At 54.2% G+C, this 21,625-nt stretch overlaps 1 protein-coding gene across 3 annotated transcripts in view; it reads left to right on the plus strand.

The window, feature by feature from the left end:
- The window catches only part of PPP2R2D (protein phosphatase 2 regulatory subunit Bdelta), a 37,584-nt gene extending 21,710 nt beyond the window's left edge, over positions 1 to 15,874 (plus strand). Inside the window, exons 4-11 of one of the 3 annotated variants that reach the window (XM_051982737.1) lie at positions 4,051 to 4,146; positions 4,530 to 4,695; positions 5,029 to 5,141; positions 9,386 to 9,563; positions 11,503 to 11,667; positions 13,265 to 13,434; positions 13,512 to 13,603; positions 14,186 to 15,874. In XM_051982737.1, the coding sequence (XP_051838697.1) occupies positions 4,051 to 4,146; positions 4,530 to 4,695; positions 5,029 to 5,141; positions 9,386 to 9,563; positions 11,503 to 11,667; positions 13,265 to 13,434; positions 13,512 to 13,603; positions 14,186 to 14,465 (1,260 nt within the window). In that variant the 3' untranslated portion in view covers positions 14,466 to 15,874. Of the gene's footprint in view, positions 1 to 324; positions 450 to 4,050; positions 4,147 to 4,529; positions 4,696 to 5,028; positions 5,142 to 9,385; positions 9,564 to 11,502; positions 11,668 to 13,264; positions 13,435 to 13,511; positions 13,604 to 14,185 lie in introns of those variants that run through there. The other 2 variants (XM_051982736.1, XM_051982735.1) reach the window with 2 other exon arrangements.
- Positions 15,875 to 21,625: the final 5,751 nt, after the last annotated feature.

Consider the following 21,625-nt stretch of genomic DNA (forward strand, 5'->3'; position numbering starts at 1 on the left):
ACATTTGTGTCCTTCCAGCACAGCACGAAGAGCACAATGGCGGGCCCAGGGGGAATCCCCCCCGTGCCAGCCAGGCTCTGGGGTCAGTGTGAGGGTGGGGCTCGCCCGCTCGGGGAGTGCCGGGCCCCGAGGCCCCGAAGGTTCTTGCGGCTCCGGACGGCCTGGGGCCCCCTCGGGGAGGGCTCCGGAGCCGTCCGGGGGCCCCGCGGCCCCCCCAGTAACTGTCTTCTCTTCTGCCTAGCTGATGCCTGGCGGCGCCGGTCTTGAAGCTGCTTGGCCTGGGATATCAGAGGAGGCTCAGTCTGCAGTTTCCTGTAAGTGGCTCTTGAGGCCGGCCCTCCATGCTACCAGGGCGGGTGCAGCACTTCCTGCAGAAAAGGCACTCTGCAGCTAAAAGACAGCGAGGGGGGCCGGACCAGCCGGCCCCGCCCCCCCCGCCCCCAGCCGAGGTTAGCGGCCCCCGGCCCCCGCCCCTGCTTCCCGGGGAAGGGGAGAGATGGTCCGTGGTTTCCAGGGATGCCTCTCACCTTCCTAAGCACCTTCCCTGGACCCATTTCGTCTCTTGGGAGCTCCTCGAACTTCCTGTAAAAGCAGGGGGAGGCTGGGGGGCGTGTGGCCAGCTTCCTGGAGACTCTGGCTTCTCGAGCCAAGTTCAGGAGGGAGGGTCTTCTCCAGCCAGTAGCCGCCCAGACAAGGATGGCGAGGGGAGGGGGGCCGGCATCAGGCCGTCCGTCTTTGTTGTCCGGGGAGCCCAGAGGCCGGGCGGCCCCGCGGGGGAAACCGGGGTGCCGGGTCTTGCCCTTTTCCCCCTGCCCCTTGATCTGCTCTGCATTACACATGTGGATGCGGAGGCCAGAGGGTCCGGGTTCCCCTTGAGTCCCGCAGGGAGTCTTCTAACTGCAGAAGAAGGTGATGTGTTTGTGTTCTGCAGCCAATGCTGGCGCCCCTGCTAGCAGCGAGGATTTGCTTACCGGAAGCTGTAGGGGGGCCATTCTTTGATGTCACCAGTGGGGGGTGGGGACACGGGGGCCGGGCAACGCGGGGTCTCTGCCGGGCGCGCTCCCCCAGGCCCGCCCCCCGCCTCTCGGCCGGGCGCCCTTTCTACGCCTTTGAAAACTGGGGGGCGAAGCTCGTAGGTGAGCGCTCACGGCGCCAGATCTTCCTCGGAGTCTCCGGGTCTGTGGCAGACGGTCCGACATTGACTTTGGCCGTTGAAATTGGAGGATTTTCTTGATGTTTTCACAGGGAACGCTTGGCTGCTCTGTTGGGTGGGGGGGGCGGCCACGAGCCCACGCCCATGTACATCCGTACACTTTTTGGCCTCCCATACCCTTCCTTTTAGGGATTCCGCTGTGGCGCCTCCTTAGGAGGAACTGCTCACTTGTGCAAACCCACCCCCTCCAAATTCTGGTTCTTTTTTGTGTTAATTATCCCAATCTTTTCTCCCAAAAGAATGTAGTCAGTGGACTGGTGTGGCCTGGTCGCCCGTTACAGGGCCCGTTACACAGCCAGAGTTTCCTGTTGGCTTGGCTTTCTCGACGGCCCCAGCTCTGCCCAAAAGCCTCCTCCCCTCTTGTCCTGGGCCCTGTGTTCGGTGAGGACAAAAACAAAATCTTCATCGTTGCTTTGGCGACCACGTCACTTTGAACCTATTTGACTGAAAAGTTGAGATATTTTAATGTCTCCCACAGTGAGCTTTGTTTTTTATCCGGCTCGGATTTCTGAGCACCTGCCGATAGAAATGTTTAAAACAGTCCCATTTGACAAAGATGGGTCTCTTCCCTGTGCTGGGATAAAGGGCCCTTGGTTTAGCCTTTTTTTTTTTTTTTTTTTTAATATTTTGACCATTTCCCATTGCCCTCTGTAGAATTTTTCTTTTTTCTTTTATAAATTAAGCAAAAACATCTGATAAAAGCTATTGCAGTTCGCCAGCCGTCTCCCATTCTGTGCTTTGGTGTTGTCATTTAGTGACAGAACCAGCCGCAGTTCTCACCACCCATAAAACAGAGTCCCTCGGCCACAAGAAAATGGAGAAACGAGAAAACCGAGTTTCCGGGGCTCCTGCCCCGGCCCCTTACAGAGGCGGCCCCGGCAGTGTTGTACACACCTGACCCTTCCACCTTAGGACCTTGGCACCAGAGCTGGCGGGGACCTCAGAGCTCATCTCTGCTTCGCCCCTCCCCTTTTTACAGGTCAGGAAACCGAGGCCCACCGCTAGGTGCTAACGGGCAGTACACGTGTCACCCTTCAAAAAGCCAAGTATGGACAGTGTCGGGAACAAAGTACTTGTCTGTGCCCACGAGTAAAGTTCCACGGGACAAGCTTCCTGTCATCCAGAGGTCGCTTTGTCTCAGTAGAACTTCCTTGGAAAACAGACATGAGGAGAATCTGGAGGACGGGGGTGGCCGCCGGCCTCTCTGCGGGTCATCAGCAGAAAAGCATGCTGGGTAGGGGGCTTTATTCTGGTAACCGGGAGAAACAGAGCTTCAGCCTCTCCCTCTGCCTTCCGAGCATGGGCACCCGCCTGGGTCTCACACTGGGGCTTGACGAAGAGCACTTTGTACCCTAGAAGGTCCTAGATGAAAAGCATCACATGGGGAACCAGGAGTGGGAGGATGAGGAGGGACGAGGGGGACAGATGACCCCTCAGCCGGGTCACAGCAGAAGGAGGGTAGAAAGCGTGCCCCGAGGTGGGACGTGCTGGACACCGGGTATAAGAGAGCAGAGGATGCAGCCAGGTCAGGAGGACCAGGGGAGCCCCCGGAAACTCGGGGGCCATCGGTCAGAGAAAGACTTGCTCACGGCCCAGTGGAGAGGCAGCCAGAAAGGGCCTATGGATGACCTTGCTGGATTGAGCCGGAAGCAGGGACCGCACCCCAGAGCCTCTGGCAGACAGAGAAACCCAGAGGCAGCTTTTTACTCCTTCGGGCAGACAGACCAGGAGTGGAAGCCCCGTTTTACAGACAAAGAAAAGGAGTGTCAGCACTTGAACCTGGGTTTTCAGGTGTCTAGAAAAGGTGTGGAAGCTGAGCTAAATGCAGGGGCGGGGAGGGGGCCCCATCCCCAGGGGCTGCGTTTCATGGGCCCTTCCTGAGTGCGAGAGCTCCCTTTGCAGTCGCATTGACTGTAGGAAGAGGGCTAAGGAACTCGAGGTGTTGAGGTAAAAACCAAAAACGCTCTGTCTCTGAGCTGCCCAGATGAGCTAGCAAGTGGGGCCCAGCCGCCCGCTCATTTCCATTTGCAGGCCCGTGAACCCCCTTCTCCCCCGAGGCTCAGGGACTTGGTGCGTCCTCAGACTTTCGGGTAGGTCGTCCCAGACGATTGGTTAGTAGGGCCAGACGCTGACCACTGTCATCACTGAGGCGCAGATTACTTTGTATCATTCCTAGTTTTTTTAATTAGTACTCAGAAATTTTAAAGGCACCTCCTATATGTTTATTCTTATCCAAGATGCCAAAATATAACTTGTCCACTCAAAGATCCTCAGTTTCCCCATTCTGCCTTTCCTGCTCCAGTTTCACGTGTCCAGCTGCCTTCCAGATACTTCAAACTGGGTGTCCGGTAGACATTGTAAACCTGCGTGTCCAAAACAGAGCTCATCTCTTCCCCAAAGTCCTCCCCGCTCCCCCATCTTCCCTATTAGTGGTTTCCCGGTCCCTCTGGCTCTTGGTGTTGGACACATCTGGACCCCTCCCTTCCCCCCTCATAACCAATATGGCGCTGAGGTGTGTCGATTTCACCTGTGCCCCTTCTCCCCCAACTGGTAGGGGCCTTAACCCCCGCTCCCTCCTCCCTGCCGCCCCAGGGGCCAAAGTCCCGGTCACCAGCCGCACCTTAGCCTCCCGGCCGCCCCACGAACAAGATGTTCCACTTCTGGGCTCGGACGTCGTCTCTGGCTGCCCCACCTGCCCACACGCTCTCCTTCCTCCGACTACTGGCTCCCCCCTTCCGTAGGAACTCTTCCCCTCCCCCCTTCATTCTAAGGCCTTCCCTCTATATCTCTCTGGCCTGCTCTGGGTCCATTTGTTTGCGTGTTGTCTCTCCCGTTAGATGGTGAGCCCCTTGAGGGTCGCCGTCTCCAGTGCTCGGCACAGCTGTGGGGCACGTGGTCGGCACTCGCCATATGTTGCCATGTCCCGGTTAAGCGTGAATAGCGATTGGGACCACACAAAGAGTTCAGTTATATTTTGAAGATGAGGTGATTTTCCCTATAGGTGGTCGGAAGTTTTTACTTTCTTAAATGTAATCCTGCCTTCCTGAGGCCGGGAGAGCCTGACTCCATGGGGAAAGAGCGGCACTGGCTAAGTGACCCTGGACAGGTTGCTCGTGGCAGCTTCCTGCTGGAGGGAGTTTTCTCCCTAAGAGTTCCCTTTAACCACCTTTAACACCTGCTTGGCCCTTGATACATAATCTGTTGTTTAATTTCCTTCTTATGTGGGATTGTTTGGCTTCATAGATTACGTAATAAATGCTTCCTCTCTCTGGACATGTGTTTGTTCATTAAAACGACTGTCATGTTTTCCTTTCAGAATAAAAGCCGTCTTCATTCTAGGGGCGAATATAATGTTTACAGTACCTTTCAAAGTCACGAACCTGAATTTGACTATCTGAAAAGTCTAGAAATTGAGGAAAAAATTAATAAGATTAGGTGGTTGCCGCAACAGAACGCTGCTCACTTCCTGCTGTCTACTAACGGTAAGGCTTCCCGCCCCGTGGGAGCTCCACTTGGCCGTGATTCTCAGGTGGCGGGCTTCCGCCGCTGCTACTGCTTTGAGCCCGTCCGACTTTTTTTCTGAGTTAAACCTTCTAGAGAAATCATTAGATAAATGGGAGGCCTAATGGGAGTAGTCACAGGATAAAAATATTGAACCCGTATTCTGTGTCCTCAACATTTTGTGGATGTTCCCTCGATGTAGAAATCCCAGGGTGGGGGAAGGGTCTGCCAGCCTCTGGTGGCCCCCACGCCCTCCCGGGGCCGGGGTGTGAGTTTCTCAACCGCATGTAAAGAACGAGACCTTTTATTTTCAGATAAAACTATTAAATTATGGAAAATAAGTGAACGGGATAAGAGAGCAGAAGGTTATAACCTGAAGGATGAAGACGGGAGACTCCGAGATCCATTCAGAATCACAGCACTACGGGTACATTTCTTGCTTTGTCCCTGATGCTCTTTCCCTTGTACGTATCGATATGCCTTTTGTCCCAGTCAGAAAGGAGAAGGCTGCGGGGCTGGACTTGGCTCCTGCCCGTCTTCCCAAGTAGGTGGTTGGTGAGTGCTTGGAAGGGGAGGTGAAGGGAGCATTGCCACAGGGAGACATTCCCCCCCAGGGTTCTCTTAGTTTGCGTCTTCTTTGTGCTTCTCTGTGCAGCCTGGTGGCCTGCCACTTAGTAAGTACACTTAGTAAGTTGACAGGCCATAGCGGGTTGGAGCACATGGTTGTGACATCCCACACCCCTGCATGCGGGGGAGGCGATTCAGGAAGTAGTTTATTGATGGAATTGCCGAGGACTCGATCCTTCACTTTGGCCTTGTTCCCATGTTTATTTGAACTCGTAGAGGACATTGTGATCCCTGTTGCAGACAGCAGAAGGCTGGGGGCAAAAGCGAATTACTTTGGACACGCCACCAGAGAGATCCCAAAAGGCCCCCGGAGGAGGAGATGGGCAGACGTAACAGGCTCTGCCTTAGAAAGTAGGGAGCTTCCCATCACACGAGGTGGTCTGCTCGAGAGGAGACCTGCCTGGGACCCTTTCTTCAGGCAGGACTTGTTCCTAAGGATCTGCAGGCTTCTTTTGATTTTAATTAATGCAATTTCTGGATAGATTAATATAAATTTTTAAAGTCTCTGTTTACAGAGCTGGGTCCTTCAAGACTTTTGATTGGATGTCTCAGTAATTAATGTTAATTGAATTCATTTGTATATGGAATGAGTCACTAGCTACAAAAACACAAGAATTGTAATAAACATTGACAGTGTATCATCGTAAGTTCTTTGAAAGTTGGTAACAAAGGCCAGGGTATCAGGAGAACCCCTCACCCATTTCCTCCTCCGGGAGGCTGGTAGGAGAGCTGGTAGGAGCCGCATGGTCCTGCAGGGGTGCCCCACAGGGAGGGCTGTGCCTGCAGCAGTCCCTCACGTAGCTCTGGCTTAGAAGGCATGGACCTACAGAGATGTGCCGGTGAAGCAGAAGGCTTGTTAGAGTGGGCCCAGGAGGGGCTTCTCCCCCCATCGTGAATCTCTTCCTTGAAATCTTATACGGGAAGAAAATGGCCTCAGCCCTAAGGCTGTCCGGGCTCCTCTCGATGGCCATCTCAGAAAGACGGCCCTTTACTCTTGGCACCTCATTTTGTCCAGTCATGAGTCCTGTCTCTGTCCCAGGCCCTTTGTCCTGATGTTTCTCTTTGTGTCTGATGGGCAGCTGGAAAGATTCCGGTGCTTGTTAGACTTCCCCTGCCCCGCTTTGGGGGAACAGGTGAGAGCAGGGGTACTCCGGAGCTCAATGCTCTGGAGGAGCAGGATTAGTTCGGGACCTGCCAAGGAAATCCTCCGGACTCTAACCCTAAATGTTTCCTCCCCCTTTTTTAAAGGGATGAGGGATCGACCTGGACCAGAGCCATTAGATTTTTTTTTTTTCTTACTGTTTTTAAAGGCATACTGAGTAGGGTACCCAGAAGTTTGTGATTCAATGGGTGCTGCCCCCTGGAGAAGGCTCTTGGGTGGTATTTCCTGCAAATGGGCTTTTTGTTCTACATTTGAAGCTAATCAGTGCAATTTATGTTCTTGAAAAACATCTTTTTGGGGTTAAATGTTCCTTCCCAAAATCTTGTTGATAACCACTGAAGCTTCAGCCCAGACCCTGATGAATACACGTTCTAGATTGCTGAAGTGAGAGCGAGGGCCACGGGGCGCGCATCCCGAGGGCTTCATAGCTGCTCCCTTGCTTTCCTTCCTCCTTTGGCTGTCTGGATCTTCAGTGCATGGCAGCAGCAAGGGCTGCCACCTTTTTACTTCTCTTCACGTCTGTCAAGGGATCCTGGGTCTTGAGCTGTGACCAAGGGGTCGTGGCAGCCACCTTTGGAGGAGATCGAGTCTCTGAAAATGAGAAAATTGTCTGGAGTCCTAGTGGCTGTTCACGGCTTTCCTAAGAACCTGCAGCTTCTGGAAAACCCTGTCAGGTTCAGATGGCTCTCGGCTCCGTGGACCAGTACTTTAACTCCGTTGAACAGGCTCCTTCGGGGCTGTGGGAATATCCAAAACACAGCTTGCCCTCAAGAGACCGAAGTCTCGGGCAGATCTGGCTGACCACGCCAGCCACAAAACACCACTTTTACCTTCCACGTTTCTAGATCATTTTGGGTAATTGGTGACTAAGAGCAGGTGGGAGATTGTTTTGGAAGCTCCTGTCGTTGTCCAGCACAGTCCTTCACGTCTTTCCAGCGAATTAGCCAGCATCTCTTTGTTTCTATTAAGAAACTGTCTTATTTTTACTAGTTTTTGTTACAAGAGTAGGTGCCAGGAAAAGGTAGGAGGCGGCATCGGGGGGTTTCGATGGTTTGGGAGCATCTGGCACTGTCACGGCATTTTAGTGGTGAGAGAGGGACCTTAGGGACCAGTCTTCTCCACTCCTCCCATTGTACCGACGCAGAAACCATGAGGGCGGCCGGAGGCGATCCCCTCAAGCCCCGCTCTGGCCCTTCTTCCCCGGGGCCTGGTGGCCCGTCGGCCTCAGGAGTGCTCTCTGGAGGCCTTTCCAGATCGATTCCTCTCCAGGTCCTCGTGGATCCGTCAAGTGCCGTCCTCACAGGCTGCGTGCAAGCCAACATTCTTGGGTCCTTCCAAGGGCACTTCCCAGTGAAGTAAATGGCTTCTGACCTGGAAGTGTGGCTGTTCGAGGCCCTTTATTAGCCTGGATTTCTCCAAGAAAGATCCAGGGTCTGCTACCTTAGTGACTGGGGTCGGTCTGATCTTTGAAGCCGACTCTGGGGTCCCTTAGATTCGGAGACAAAGCTTTCCCTCGCGTGGCCAGGACCACGCAGCCCCCGCCTGTAACCACGCTGTCTCGTACCACGGCTGCCCCGGAGAGGGTTGTCCATCTCTCGACCAGGCCGTGAGCCTGTGCAGAGACGGATCTTTGACCCCTTTGTGTTTGTATTTAGGAAACTGGGCAAGGGAGACTACCACTTTATCACTCTGCTTGAGAATCACCTTTAATCCTTCGTTTTACTTAACGAGGGCAGAAATAAACATTTCCAGAAACAAGTTTTCCTTACGTTTGCAGCCTGTGTTTCTCCAGGCAGCGGGAGAGCTCCCGGAGCACCTTTGCTTTATAAATCTCCCGGTCCGGATTGCTTCTGTCCCGCCAACAGTCCTTGCAGGATAAGAATCCAGGAGCAGGGGCGGAAGCTGGAGAGCTTCCCTCCTCACCCCATCTTGCTGCGGTCACGCTTTTCTCAGCCCCCGACCTCCCATCCGCTGGCCCAGCCATCGGGGGCCACTTTGGTCTCTGCGCCCCTTCCTTGTTTAAATGATTCCTGGCGCACAGTAAGCACCTCATCCACGGCAGCGTGTTCGGTCTCCTCAGTGAGAGTGACTTAAAGATAGTGTGCTTTAATTCCCAAAGACGCAGCTGGCTGCTGGAGGAAAACCGTGGCCCCCCAGCATCGCTGCACCCCCGGCCCCTGCTTGAACTTGGGCCTTGCAGAAGTGCTCACGGCACCTTGGACAGTACCCCCGGTCGGGCCATCCTCCTCCGGGTCCCTGGTGCCCTGCCCAGGGGGACGGGTCCTGTAGAACCCCTGCTTCATGCCCTGTTGCCGGCTTTTCTGGTGGTAACTTTAGTACTGCTGCAGGTTTTTCACCCTGGATTCTGTCTGGTTTTCCTAAGGTGAAGGTGGTGGTGATGAAGGGTGACAGGGGTGGAGATCCTTGTACTCTCCCCTCCTCCGGCCGGGCCAGCAAATTCAGGAAAGCCAGGGTTGTTTCCTGGCTGGGGCCTTGATGCCCTTTCAGCCGGTGCCCCGTGAGCTCCTTCCCTCAACACGAGTGTGGGACATTGGTCAGGAGATGTCGCAGCAGTTAGTTAGGTGGCAGGGCTGGCACCAACCTTAGTCCAGGGGCCTGGGTCTTCCCCATCTCCCGGGGGCCTGTATCCTCCCCTAGAGGCCTGGGTCCTCCCTGTCCCCTGTGGGTCTATATCTTCTCCCAGAGGCCTGTGTCCTCATCCCCTGGAGGTCCTGTGTCCTCCCCTTCCCCTGGGGGCCCACGTCCTCCCCGTCCCCTGAAGGCCTGTGGGATAGGTTTGCACAGTGAAAGCAGGGTCCCCGGGGTGGCTTTCGAGGGGCCACTGCTTTGACGGCGGCTCTGTCTTTGCCTTGGCGTGGCAGGTTCCCATCTTGAAGCCCATGGACCTCATGGTGGAAGCAAGCCCTCGAAGGATATTTGCCAACGCGCACACCTATCACATCAACTCCATTTCTGTCAACAGCGACCATGAGACGTACCTCTCTGCCGACGACCTGAGGATCAATCTGTGGCACTTGGAGATCACCGATCGAAGCTTCAGTATCCTTCTCGCCGGCTCGCGCCTCATCTCGGGGGGAGCTTTACGGGTGGGGGACGGAGAACACGGTGAAATGGGGCTGGGAATCCTCACCACAAAAGGGCGGTTCAAAGCCAGGCTTGCCCAGCTTTGTCCTGATTGGGTGACGCAGGGGTCTTCTGTGTCTGGATGCACTCTGTGCTCCTCGGGCCGTGCCCTCCGTGCCTAGGCCTGTGTCACGGGGCGAGTGCTGGCTCGTTTTTGTCACCTGGCAGATGATGGTTCAAAGTGGATTCCTAAGGCCCAGGTGGCTCCGTGGCGTGAAGTCAAGGGCAGCAGTGAGTTTGGGCCCTGGCTGTGGCCCCCTCAAGCTGAGGGTCAGAAAAGGAGGCAGCTCATTTGGGGGAAGGATTTCCTCCCCTGGGAGTTCTCCACAAGGTCAGGGTGCTCATGGTCCAGATGTCAGCGTCAGTCGCCATGTTGTGGGCGATCCAGGACAGAGCCTTTTCTCGCCTTAGGCAGGAGGCCTTTCTGCTGGGCCGAGCGCAGGGCACAGATACGGAAGGCAGTGGTCTGCCCTCCAGGAGCTGCCGCTCCGTGCTTGTATGTGACACCTTGGGGGGGACGGGGTAACAAGCGGTTACTCAGAGTGGGGAGGGCCCTGGGACAGGGAGGTCAGAGGTTCTGAAGGCCACCCCTCCCCGAGAGCGTCCTAGGGGTGAGGTTGGGAACAGAAGAGGCCCATTGGCCCAAACATGGCGGTTTGGGCAGGAGCCTGGAGGAGGCGGGCGCTCAGGGAATGGGGCTCTTGTCAAAGGGTGGTATGGAGCGTCCGTGTCTCAGCCATAAATAAATCTGAGGTACCAGCTAGGGACCCCGAGGGGGCCGCCTCCATCTTGTGCATCCCTGCTCTCCTCCCCGACTTGCCGTGTTCCTGGGGGTTTCCAACAGCAGCAGCAGCAAGACCTTGCTGTTCTGTCAGCTTCCCCCCCTCCCCACCCCCGCTCCTGCCTCCGCGCTTGTGACGTCACTTGTCGTTGCAGCTAGCCCGGGCGTGGTATTTTAGGCAGTGGGAGGAGGGGGGACCCCTGTGGGACAGCGAGGCAGGGAGAGGGAAGACTGTAAGCCGGGGATTTGGAAGTCCGGGCTTGCTCTGGGACGACTGAGGCTGGGTCATGTCAGGCAACTCTCCGGTGACCCGGCTCACAGCCTGGGCCCGTGGGGCAGGGGGCCCTCCTCTGCTTAGCTTAAATTTAAATGGCACCTGCCACCCGCAGCCTTTTTGGGGTCTCTGACCAGTCCTGTGGTCTGAGGACAGGAGTGGGGCCTCCCCACCCCCTCTGCTCTCTCTGCCCCTCCAAGAGGTTCAGGGACTCGGCCGTGGTCCCAGAGCCAGGAGTTAGAAGGAGAGGCTGGAGCGGGGAGCTTGCCGGTCCGAGGTCCTGAGCCGTCGGCCTTGTGCCGGCCCTGTGGGGAGGGAATTTGGGCCGGTCAACCCTCGCCATCCCCGCCTCGCTGAGAGGCTTAGGCTTTTGTTAAGGTCTGGGCCTGCTGGGTCAAACCTTTGCCTCCAGCACCATTCTTGCTTGGCTGGAGTGTCTTGTGAAAGGAGGTCAGGCCGGCTTGTTCTCCTGCCCTGTGCGCCCGCCCTGCTGCCCCCTTCACCTGGGGAAGCCTGCCTGTAATTATTTTTCACTCTCTTGGGCTCAGATGAGGTTGGAGTGAATTGAGCTCAATGGCTCTTCTGACTGGTCAGAGGGAAGCTTGGACTGTGGGTGCCTGCCCCGCCCACATCATGCCAGACCCGTAGCCCCCCCCCCCCCCAAGCCGCCACGGGTACAAGGACAGGCCTCGTGGCCCAAGTGCTCCCCGAGCTGCCTCCCTGGGGTGGATGGTCCCAGATCGAACGATCCGTTGCCCGACGAGCCTCCCGAGCCGCTTACCTTGACCCCACGCTCGCAGACATTGTCGACATTAAACCCGTGAACATGGAGGAGCTGACCGAGGTGATCACGGCCGCAGAGTTCCACCCGCATCAGTGTAACGTGTTCGTTTACAGCAGCAGCAAAGGCACCATCAGGCTCTGCGACATGCGCTCCTCCGCCTTGTGCGATCGGCACTCCAAATGTGAGTCCCTGCCCGCCCACCAAGGGGCGCTGGCAGCTGGGAGGAGGGGAGGTGGCCCTGGGAGGGGACTGGAATAAGGCTGGGGGAGTTCTGAGCGCCCGCCTGTCCTCACACGTGCAATACGAGCCAACGACTTAGGGGAGAGTTGGATAGTTCTGTCCCTTTAATGCATGTAAATGATGGGGTGAAGGCTGGGGGTATCACTGAGCCAGGACGTCCGCCCAGGAGCTTGTGCTCACTCAGAGATAGCCGAGAACTGGGGCCAGCTCGAGGGCCTTTGTGACCTCGACCAGACTAGGAACCAGAATCCCTTTCCCTTGTGACGATTTTCAGCCGCCAGACTGTGCTCTGTTCATTTGGGATCTGAGTGGGAAGGGCGTGTTTTACGCCATTGAATTAGATGAAGCCTTGGCTGCAGAAAGCAAGCTGATTTTTAGCTCTAGATGATGGGGTCTCTGTTTCTGGAAAACCAAAAGGAGTGAGTAAGAACTCCACCCTTGGCACATGATTGGCATTGGAAGGCTAACCTGCCTTCTTAAAGTAATTTGATTTCCAAAAGTAACGGAGCAGGAGGGAAGCGGTCTCCAATTTCCTTAGAATGGAGCCACAGTGCATACATGGGGGCAGAACGAGACGTGATTATTGCCTGACAGTTCCCAAATGTCATCTGTCCCCCCAAAAAAGTTCTCCTCTTTGGGGTCATAGTCTGTGCCACAAGAGAGCACCGAGTGTAAATGGAGTGTAAATGGCTCGTCTCAGCAGCACCATCAGCTCCCGCCAAATGGGCCCCCTGCCGGGACGGTCTCTGCTCAGACCGTTGGGAAGCCGTTTATTCAAACAGGAGACACGTGCTTCAGTGGGCCTCGCTTTGTTTTTGGAACTGAAGAGCTAACTCCTAGTTAGTGGGGGGGGAAGGGGACCATCCAAGGAGAGGCTTGTTTCAGATGCTCCATATTACCCAGAATGCCGCGGGCCGTGGGCGGCCGGGCCCCAAGATCTTTGGGAGCGCACAAGCTGGTGACCATTTGACAGGCCACTCATGGCAAGTGAGAGGAAAGCTCCAGAATCTGTCGGCCTCTGGCTCGAGCAGTCTGAAATCAGTGATGGGTCTCAAGGCCTCTGACGTCCCAGTGAGATCACCAGCAGATGAGATCAAAGGAGCTCAGGGACAGGTGCAGGAGGGGGCCTGGCAGCGAGTGGGCAAAAGCTCAGTAGCCCCGGCCAATTCTAGTTTGTGTCGGGTCCATCAGATGCAGAACGGTTTAGGGTGCCAGACGGGCAGCCCACGCCCATCTTTGGGCATCTGTCTGGTCATTGGGCGAACCTCTGAGTCTTCACCGCCTTCCTCAGACTCTCTGAGAAGAGTCATGGCTCCTATATTCCTTGCCCAGAGCGCGGATGCCAGGACGGGAGCAGCTCCTGCCCACAGTAAGTGGCCGAAAGCCTCCGACGCGCTGGCCAGGACACTCGCTGACGGCGTCCGCTGAAGATCTCCTCTCGAGGAGGCTTCGTCCCGGAGCCCTCGGAAGGCTCACCGGGGCCGAAGGTTGCCGGCTGCACGAAGCGGGCTCTAACGACTCTGCTCTTTCATTTCCAGTTTTTGAAGAACCTGAAGATCCCAGCAGTAGGTCATTCTTTTCAGAAATCATTTCTTCAATATCTGATGTAAAATTTAGTCACAGTGGTCGATACATGATGACGAGAGACTACCTTTCAGTTAAAGTATGGGATCTCAACATGGAAACGAGGCCTGTGGAGACCTATCAGGTAATCGGGGGGACGGCCGGAGCCCTCCTCTCCTTTGAGACGTAAACGTTCCAACCTGGACGTGCTCTGCTTTTCAGGTTCACGAATATCTGCGAAGTAAGCTTTGTTCTCTCTATGAAAATGACTGCATCTTCGACAAGTTTGAGTGCTGCTGGAGTGGCTCCGACAGGTGAGTTGGGCACCTTCCAGGAGCCTCGGGGAGAAGCCCTTCTCTTTCTCTGAGCTGACTTGGGAAAGTCCAGGTCATCACGAGCTCTGTCGGGGCCTGGACACTGCCCACCATCCCGAAGTGAGCCGCGGGGCCAAGGGGCACGGCTCAGTGTGCCTGCATCCAATGTCTCTGATCCCCAGTGATCTCCTGGCTCCCTAGATCGGGGAAATCCCTTTGGGGAGGAGGCAGCCGGAGGCCCTCTGCTAGGCTAGAAAGCTCCACCGCTGCCCATGGCTCTGGGGGGAAAGTCCCCCTGCCAGGATGTGTCGGGCTCTTGGCTCACGGGCTGACTCATACATATTAAGGATGCTGCCCAACTGAAGAAGCCAAACATCACATAAATATTGGTCTGTGGCACTAACGGCGCCCAGGCCCCCAGGCCCCTGCCTAGGATTTTAGTGCACGAGAATTGTAGGCTTTGATTTGGAATTTCCAGGCTGAGGGGGCCGGGGCCCTTGGGGGACTCCCAGAGGGGGTTGGGGGGGCTCCTCTGGGCTGACATGACTTGGGGGACTCTCCCTTTGTTTTGCTCCCACACAGCGCCCTCATGACTGGCTCCTACAACAACTTCTTCAGAATGTTCGACAGAAGCATGCGGAGGGATGTCACTTTGGAAGCATCTAGAGAAAGCAGCAAACCCCGAGCCATCTTAAAGCCCCGGAAAGTGTGTACCGGGGGCAAGAGGAAGAAGGACGAGATCAGCGTGGACAGCCTGGACTTTAACAAGAAAATCCTCCACACGGCGTGGCACCCTCTGGACAACGTCATCGCCGTCGCAGCCACCAACAACTTGTACATATTCCAGGACAAAGCCAACTAGAGACTCGGCCCGGCCGGGGACGTCGTCCTCCTCCCGCCTCGGGAAGCCCGCGAGCTTTTCTGTTCAAAGAAAAGACCCCATCGTCCTCTCCGTGAAGAACACTGGCGCATTCACGTCCCCTGATTGGCAAAGGCAAAAAGCTGGCCGGGTTCGGCTTCGGGCGGTCACACTGCCTTCCCCGAGGTGGGAAACACCCACCAGAAGCAAGTGTTCAATAAAGGCCTTTATAGAGAATAAATGTATTTATTTAAGTCTGAGCCTTCCTTTCCAGTTTATAGACCAAAAATCCAACACTCCGGAGGAAAGTTACCCAAGCTCTCTCTTTTTCTCTCGTTCTTTCCCTTTTCTCTCTGCTGTTCTACCTGGGCCTTTCAGAACACACGGCGCACTTGATGACGAGACAAACGTTCCTTTTCCGGCCTTGGTCCGGGTCTAGGCGGTTTTGCCATCGGATGCCTCGGTAGGGCTTGAGCTGGGTCCGGCAGCAGGTTTTTCACGTGTATTTACTCTCCCACTGTATTTAATCACACCTTCTGGTGGAACCACTTAATAAAAATAAGAAACTATAAAAAGTGTTTTTAAATCTGGAAGTACGAATCGGTCTTTTTATTTTCTTGTATTGCATTATTTCAAATTGTGCAAAGTCATCCTGACGGGAGGCTGTGACCAGATTTTGTCCTGAATCATTCATTGACAGAACGGTGCCGTGTGACGTCAGGTGGCTAGCTGAGGAGGCCCGAGACGGCCGGTCACAGCCAATAATGACCGTTGTCGCTGCTGCTCCAATACTAAAAAAAGCTGGTTTTTAATCTGCCTCAGATTTGCCACAGTTGGGATACCTGATGTTCACTTTTTTTTTTTAATCTTTTTAGTACTTGGGCGGGTGGGAGGGCAGGGATATAAAATATTGGTACAGTTATCTGCATGCCGAGTTTCATATTGCAATTCAAGCCAGCATCTAGAATTTGTTATGCAAACCATCAGTATGAATTCATAAAGATTTTGTTAGCGGAGTACAATATTTGACGTGAGGAAATCGGGCTATCCCAAGACCAGTTAAAGGTAGAAAAGTTCCCGGGTGACGGATGCTATGGAACTACTGCTGGGAGATGAGAGAATAAACCCGAACCGCGACTTGGTGCCTCTCATGTCACGGGCAGGAGTTTCAAAAGTGTGTCTCATTGACCTTGTGTGTGGCTAGATCTGTCCAGAGAGCCCTCCCACCCCCAGAAGGCCTCGGTCTGTACCTCCTGTTTGTGACGCATTCACAGGTCCTGGGGTTCGGAGCCGGCTGGGGAAGCAGTGGCCCAACTTGTTCCTAACATTTCAGTACGAATACAATGGGATTGTATATACTTGTTCAACTATTTTGATCAAAAAGTTTAATAAATTTTAAATGTTTAACTGGATCTTCACTGTGTACTTGGACATTTTTCCATATTTAAAACCCGAGTTCTAGGAAATGAGGCATTAATTGGTCTTCAAGAGCGGCCTTTTGACCAGAGAAGGGGAGCCACCCGCCAGCTCTCTCTTGCTCAGATGGGGCCGCCCTGCTTGGCCGGCTCGGGGATTAGCCAAAAATATTCTGAGGCGTTATCCCCTATTGGGGTCGTCTTTGTGATTAGAAACAAACCCCAGGCTTCTCTGGCCTTGGCGTCTGTGCAGGCCATTCTCTCCTAGAGCACGAGTCTGTTTGGAAAGCCTTTATCCTGCTCCAGATGGGCAAGAAGTTACCGGATCGGGGATCTGTGGATACCTCAGTGGACCCGCTTTTGGAAGGTTCCCATGTGCTGCCAAGGATATTATGATGGATTCTGAGTCTCATTAGTCTGGGACCTCTCGCTCTAACTCGGGACAAATCCTTCACTGGGATGTTCTTAGCAAGGTCTCTACACCAACAGCCTTGAGGCCCTCAATCCATGGCATCCCCATGATATTTTAAAACAATCCCACGCCACCTTTTGTCCAAAATTAATTTTTATTTCTACAAACCCTCTCTCTTTCCACCTTTCCTCCGTCCATTGAGAAAGCAAGAAATACAGTAATGCATTTTACATGTGCAATCATGCAAATACACTTCCTTTTTAACCATCTTGCCCTCCCCCCTAAAAAAGCAAGGGAAAACAAGTGAAAGAAAGTGCTTCCATCTAGTCTTTGCCTTCTCTGTAGGGGGAAGCATTTTATAAGGCGGCCTCTGGAGGTGAACATCGGATTGATTAATCAGGATTAATGTGTGATTGGCCCACCAGGCCCTCCAAGTTGTACCTGATAAGCCTTCCCTCGTTGCCTTGGTGGTTGTGGTCTCTGGCTCCCTTCAGAGCTCACTCCTCTCAGTGTTTGGTATCCCTCTGTACGAGCTCAGAGGTTTCAACCATACCTGTCCTGGCAGGGTGCTTTGAAGATAGAACCTGGAGCAGGAACCCATGAACTTGGGGGAGGGGGAGGAGAAGGGGATGGTGCACTACAAAGGCTTAATTATATCCACAGCTTTCAATAGAACTGTTTCCCTTTGCAGTCCTGTGTATCTCTCTTGTATTTCTAGAAACTTTGAGACGGGACCCAGTATTTCAGTAGCTTGCCAAATGGGTCTGTGATACAAAAAAAGATTAAGAACTGGATCAGAGGGACAGGGACCGGTGCGGGGGGCGCCTTCTCTGCAGTACAGACTTGCAGGACGGGGCCTGCTCCCGAGTCAGATCTAGCCAGGCGCTGGAGAACCCCTCTCTCCCTGCCACTTTGGGGCCACGGTGAAATGTCTGGCTACTCACCCTGGAGGCTGCAGTTTGGGGCCCACTAAGGACCGTTTCCCGGCAGCGGGTCCATCCTGGGAACCTGTCCGGCTCGGAGTTTCCGGTCTGGGCTCTGCCGCAGATTCTTCACCAACCGCGTTGCAGGAAGTTGTTAAAATTCTAGTGAGCAGAAGCATTGGAGAAAGGACAGAGGAGTGTTGTCCCCCGAGTATTTCCACGTGCTCTGGCCGGCTCTGGCGTCCCAGCAAAGAATTGCTCTTCAAGAGCGGCCTTCTGGCCAGAGAAGGGGAGCCACCAGCCGGCGTTCTGCTCTCTTGCTCAGATGGGGCCACCCTGCTTGGCCAGCTCGGGATTAGCCAGAAATATTCTGAAGCGTTATCCCCTATTGGGCTGTTCTTTGTGATTAGAAACACACCCCAGGCTTCTCCGTCCTTGGCGCCTGTGCTGGCGGTTCTCTGCTGGAGCCAGGATCTGTCCGAAAAGCCTTTATCCTGCTCCAGATGGGAGCCACACAACCTTTGTGTTCTCGAACCCTTGGAGACTTTTGTCTTTGTGCTCAGCGGACCAGCCTTTATGACCCCACCCTAGATGGCTTAGAAGTTTAAACTGGGGAAGGGACAGTGCTCACAACACACTAGGTAGAGACCAAAATTAGCATGGCTGGGGAAGGGAAATATGGAGAAGTCAAGGACTTAACTTCTCTGGAGAGCTTAGGCTTTGAATTCCATGAAAATGTTGGGGGGATGGTCAGCCACGGCTACTGGAGTGGGTGAAACTAGTCACGTGGGCATAGCTTAGTGGGGAGTGGGAGCCAGCCCTGCAGACCCACTGCGCCCCCAGGAGCCAGGTGGACTGCCAAGTGCCTACTGTGTGCTAGGGACCAGAGAAAAACGAAAGCACCTGCCCTCAAATTGCAGGCTGTCCTACTGGGAGCACGGTGCAGGTGGTGACTACAATCAAAATAACAATTTGGGGAGGGCTCGGGAGAGCTGTGCGGGAGGCAGCACTGAGCCAACCTGGCCCGAAGCTGGGAAGGAGAGAGGACAGAGGAGACGCCCCGCCCCGGCGCGGGCAATCCAGAATGGCTGCAGGCCCCGAGCCCAGGCCTGAAGGGGGCCCGTTTCAGACTGAGTGCTTTGTTCTGCGGCAAACAGAAAGCACTGAGGAGTTCCGGGCCTGGAGGTTCATTTGGCAGCTTCCGGGTCCCCCTTGGAGACCAGTTGGGGACAGGGGGATTGGCCGAGTCTGGGGGACGCCCAGAATTCGGGCAGAGGCCTGGGCGTGAAGAAGAAAAATGGAGAGTCCGGTCCCAGCGCGACCACAGAGGGGCTGTGGGCCCGGGGGGAGCCGAGAGTCACCGGGGCTTCGGAGCCTGAGAGACCGCAAGGAAGGGGCTCGGGAGCCTGGACGGAAGCCTGGAAGCTGGGGCCGGCGAAAGAGGCAGCCGGGCGGGTCTACAGGCGGGGTCGGTAAGCCTGGAACCCTGACAGCGCTGGTTAGCTGGGGAGGAGCAATGAATGCCGCCAGAGACAAACGCCCCCGCCCTTTCCTCGCCATCCACTCGCCACGCAGCAACCACGTGGACAATAAGCCCGAGACTGGCGCTCGTGACCGTCCCCTGCTCCGGGAGCGTTCCCCCACCATGGCCTGCAAATGCAGGCTCCTCTGCCGACCTTCAAAGCCTTGATATCCCGGTCTCCAGAAGGATTCCGAAGTCCTTCGAGTTCTCCGGAGACGACGTCCGAACCGAGCATCCCGTCGTCCCTCTGGCGGTCAGTAAAACGAGCCTGGAGCGAAGCCCCGCCTCCGATGCCGCCTCCGGGGAGGGTTCCGATCCCCCTTCCGGCTGTTCATAGCAGCGCCCCCCCCCCCAAAGTGATTTTGTGGAACTTCTCTTTGCGGATGAGCTGCGGATCAACCGGCATTTATTGACGAGCCCATTATATGGTGTGTGCGTTAGACACAATGTAGCGTAGAGACAACGTGCACGTATATCATCTGCACGATGTCCACACAACATCTGCGTGTATTTACACGCCACACGTGGGTGGTGGGTGGGTAATTACACCAGTACAGTAAGTATCAATGATACTGTTACAGGCGCCGGGTCACACACAGAGAGCCAAGGGATCTCTGCCTTCGGGGGCCCGGAGGAGATAAACCGCAGGAGTCAGAGGAAAGGCGTCGGGCCGGGGAGCGCCCAGAAGCACACGGGAGGGAAGAGGATTCCAGGGGTGGGGAGCGGGGAGAACGTCCCGCCCCACAGGGACCGCATGGGGCCAGGGCGGGAAGGATTCCAAGCGGGATCTCACGTTCGATCCTAACAATGGTGAGCAATAGCCGCGGAAGCTGATTGAATGAGGAGGTAACGTGATCACCCCTGCACCTCAGGAAGATCAGCTTGCCGAATGGCAGATGGAGTGCAGTGAGGAGAGACTGAGGCAGGCAGCTATTGCCGCAGTCCAGGGCTAAGGGGCAGGGACCTGCCCTAGAGGTGGTGGCGGAGACAGTGTTAGAGGAGAGGAAGAGTCATAGATTACTGGGGGAGGGGAGGCAGTGGGGAGCCTAGGATGGTCGTGGGTTCCCAAATATAAGTTGCTTAAGGGAAAGGGCCTGCTGTTTCATGGGTCACAGCTGGAGTGATAAACCGTCTTACCTGCTCCTAGTACAGAGAGGTTTGGGGGGCTCTACTCTGGGTCACTCTAAGAAGTCGCAGAGCCAGTGTTTGAACCTTCCCTTTTCCCAGCACACAATGGGCATTTCATGAAGGCCTGTCAAGTTTCAACCGATTTAGATCTATGATAATATGATAATAATACCTATAATAGAGATAATATATATCTAGATAGATAGATGAATGTTATAGATATATGTTATATACATTATATTATAGATCTGTTATCTATAGATAGATATATAGATACTATATAGATAATAGCTATAAAAACATTGATAGGAGAACCAAAAAAGAGCAGATTATCCCAAAAGGTGAATGGCCATTGATGTCAAAAAGAGCAGAGCAATTTAATAGAATATGGAGTGGAAAAGGCTTTAGCAGATTGCTGGTGACCTTAGCGAGCGTGTTTTAGGTCAACTCCAAAAGTAGGTGGCAAGCAGGTAACAAACCGGGAGAAGTCAGGAAATGGGAGAACCTTGAAGGCTGAGAACTTTGGGATTGGGGTTATGATGAGTGGATTAAAATAGGGTACGCTCAAGGTAAGTTTGTTTGGGTGTGTGTGAGAGAGAGAGAAAGAGACAGAGACAGAGACAGAGACAGAAAGACAGTGAGAGACAAGAGATAGAGGCAGATCTTAGAAATGGGAAAACTGGTTTATTTGTAGGCAGCTTGGAACTAACCAATGGCCACAAAGTGATTGAAAGAGGAGAAACAGCAAATGTCTGAGGGGTCAGCCTCTCAGAGCAAGTGGCAAAGGGATGGGGGCAGACGTGGAAAAGTCAGCTAACCCAGTTGCTCAATAAAATATCCGTTGAGTTAGTGGTGATTACTCTCTTGCCAAATCTAATGACCTTTGCTCAATCCTTCTCCTTTCCTAGTCTCTCTGCTCCTTGGTTCTCTCATCTCTCTGGGTTTGGGGAAGAGTGGGGGGAGAGATCCTTCTCCTCCCTCCTTCTCAGTCTCCTTCGCTGGACCTCCCTCTAGCTGCAGGTGTCCCTCAGAGCTCTGTTCTGGCTCATCATTTCTCCCTCCATACAACTTCACTTGGTGATCTCATCAGCTCCCAAGGATTTAATGATCATCTTTTCGCTAACAATTCTCAAATCCGTCTATCTTGCCCTAACTTCTCTGTGCCTAGGCAACAGCATTTACCCAGTAAGACCTGCTTAGCTGCAGGATTCGAGGTTGTCTTGCCCTGGCTCCGAACCCCGCCTTGACCCTCCCTAGATGGCCAGAGACAGAGAAGAATTAGGAACGGGTGTGTTGTGTATATGTCATCAATCAGGAGGGGGTCTAGCTGTTTCTATAGAGAAAGCCCTGTTTCTACTAGTACATGAAACATTGCTCCTTCAGGCACTGATTGGTTTGTCTGCTTTATGTTTCCTTAGTAATTTTGTGGTTTTAGAGCTTAAATAGGGAGAACACAGACACAATAAACTCGTCTTGACCACATACATTGATGTTTTCTATCTTGCTTTCCTGGTCTCCGTGAGAGCCAACACAGCCGGTTTTCACCGGCATTTCACACTTCTTTCCTGACCTCTGATCTTGCACCTCCAACTGACTTTGAGCCACCTTGAGCTGGACAGCCAGTAGACATCTTGACTTCTGTCCAAAATTGAAGTCATTGCTGTGCCCCCGGACCCTGTCTTCCTCCAATTTTCCTTGTCACAGATGAGGGCACAGAAGCATTTCTGTACCATTAGGCTACTGTAGGTGCTAGGATTCCAGTT

Source organism: Antechinus flavipes, chromosome 2 (assembly GCF_016432865.1).
Source record: "Antechinus flavipes isolate AdamAnt ecotype Samford, QLD, Australia chromosome 2, AdamAnt_v2, whole genome shotgun sequence".
Lineage (NCBI taxonomy): Eukaryota > Metazoa > Chordata > Mammalia > Dasyuromorphia > Dasyuridae > Antechinus > Antechinus flavipes.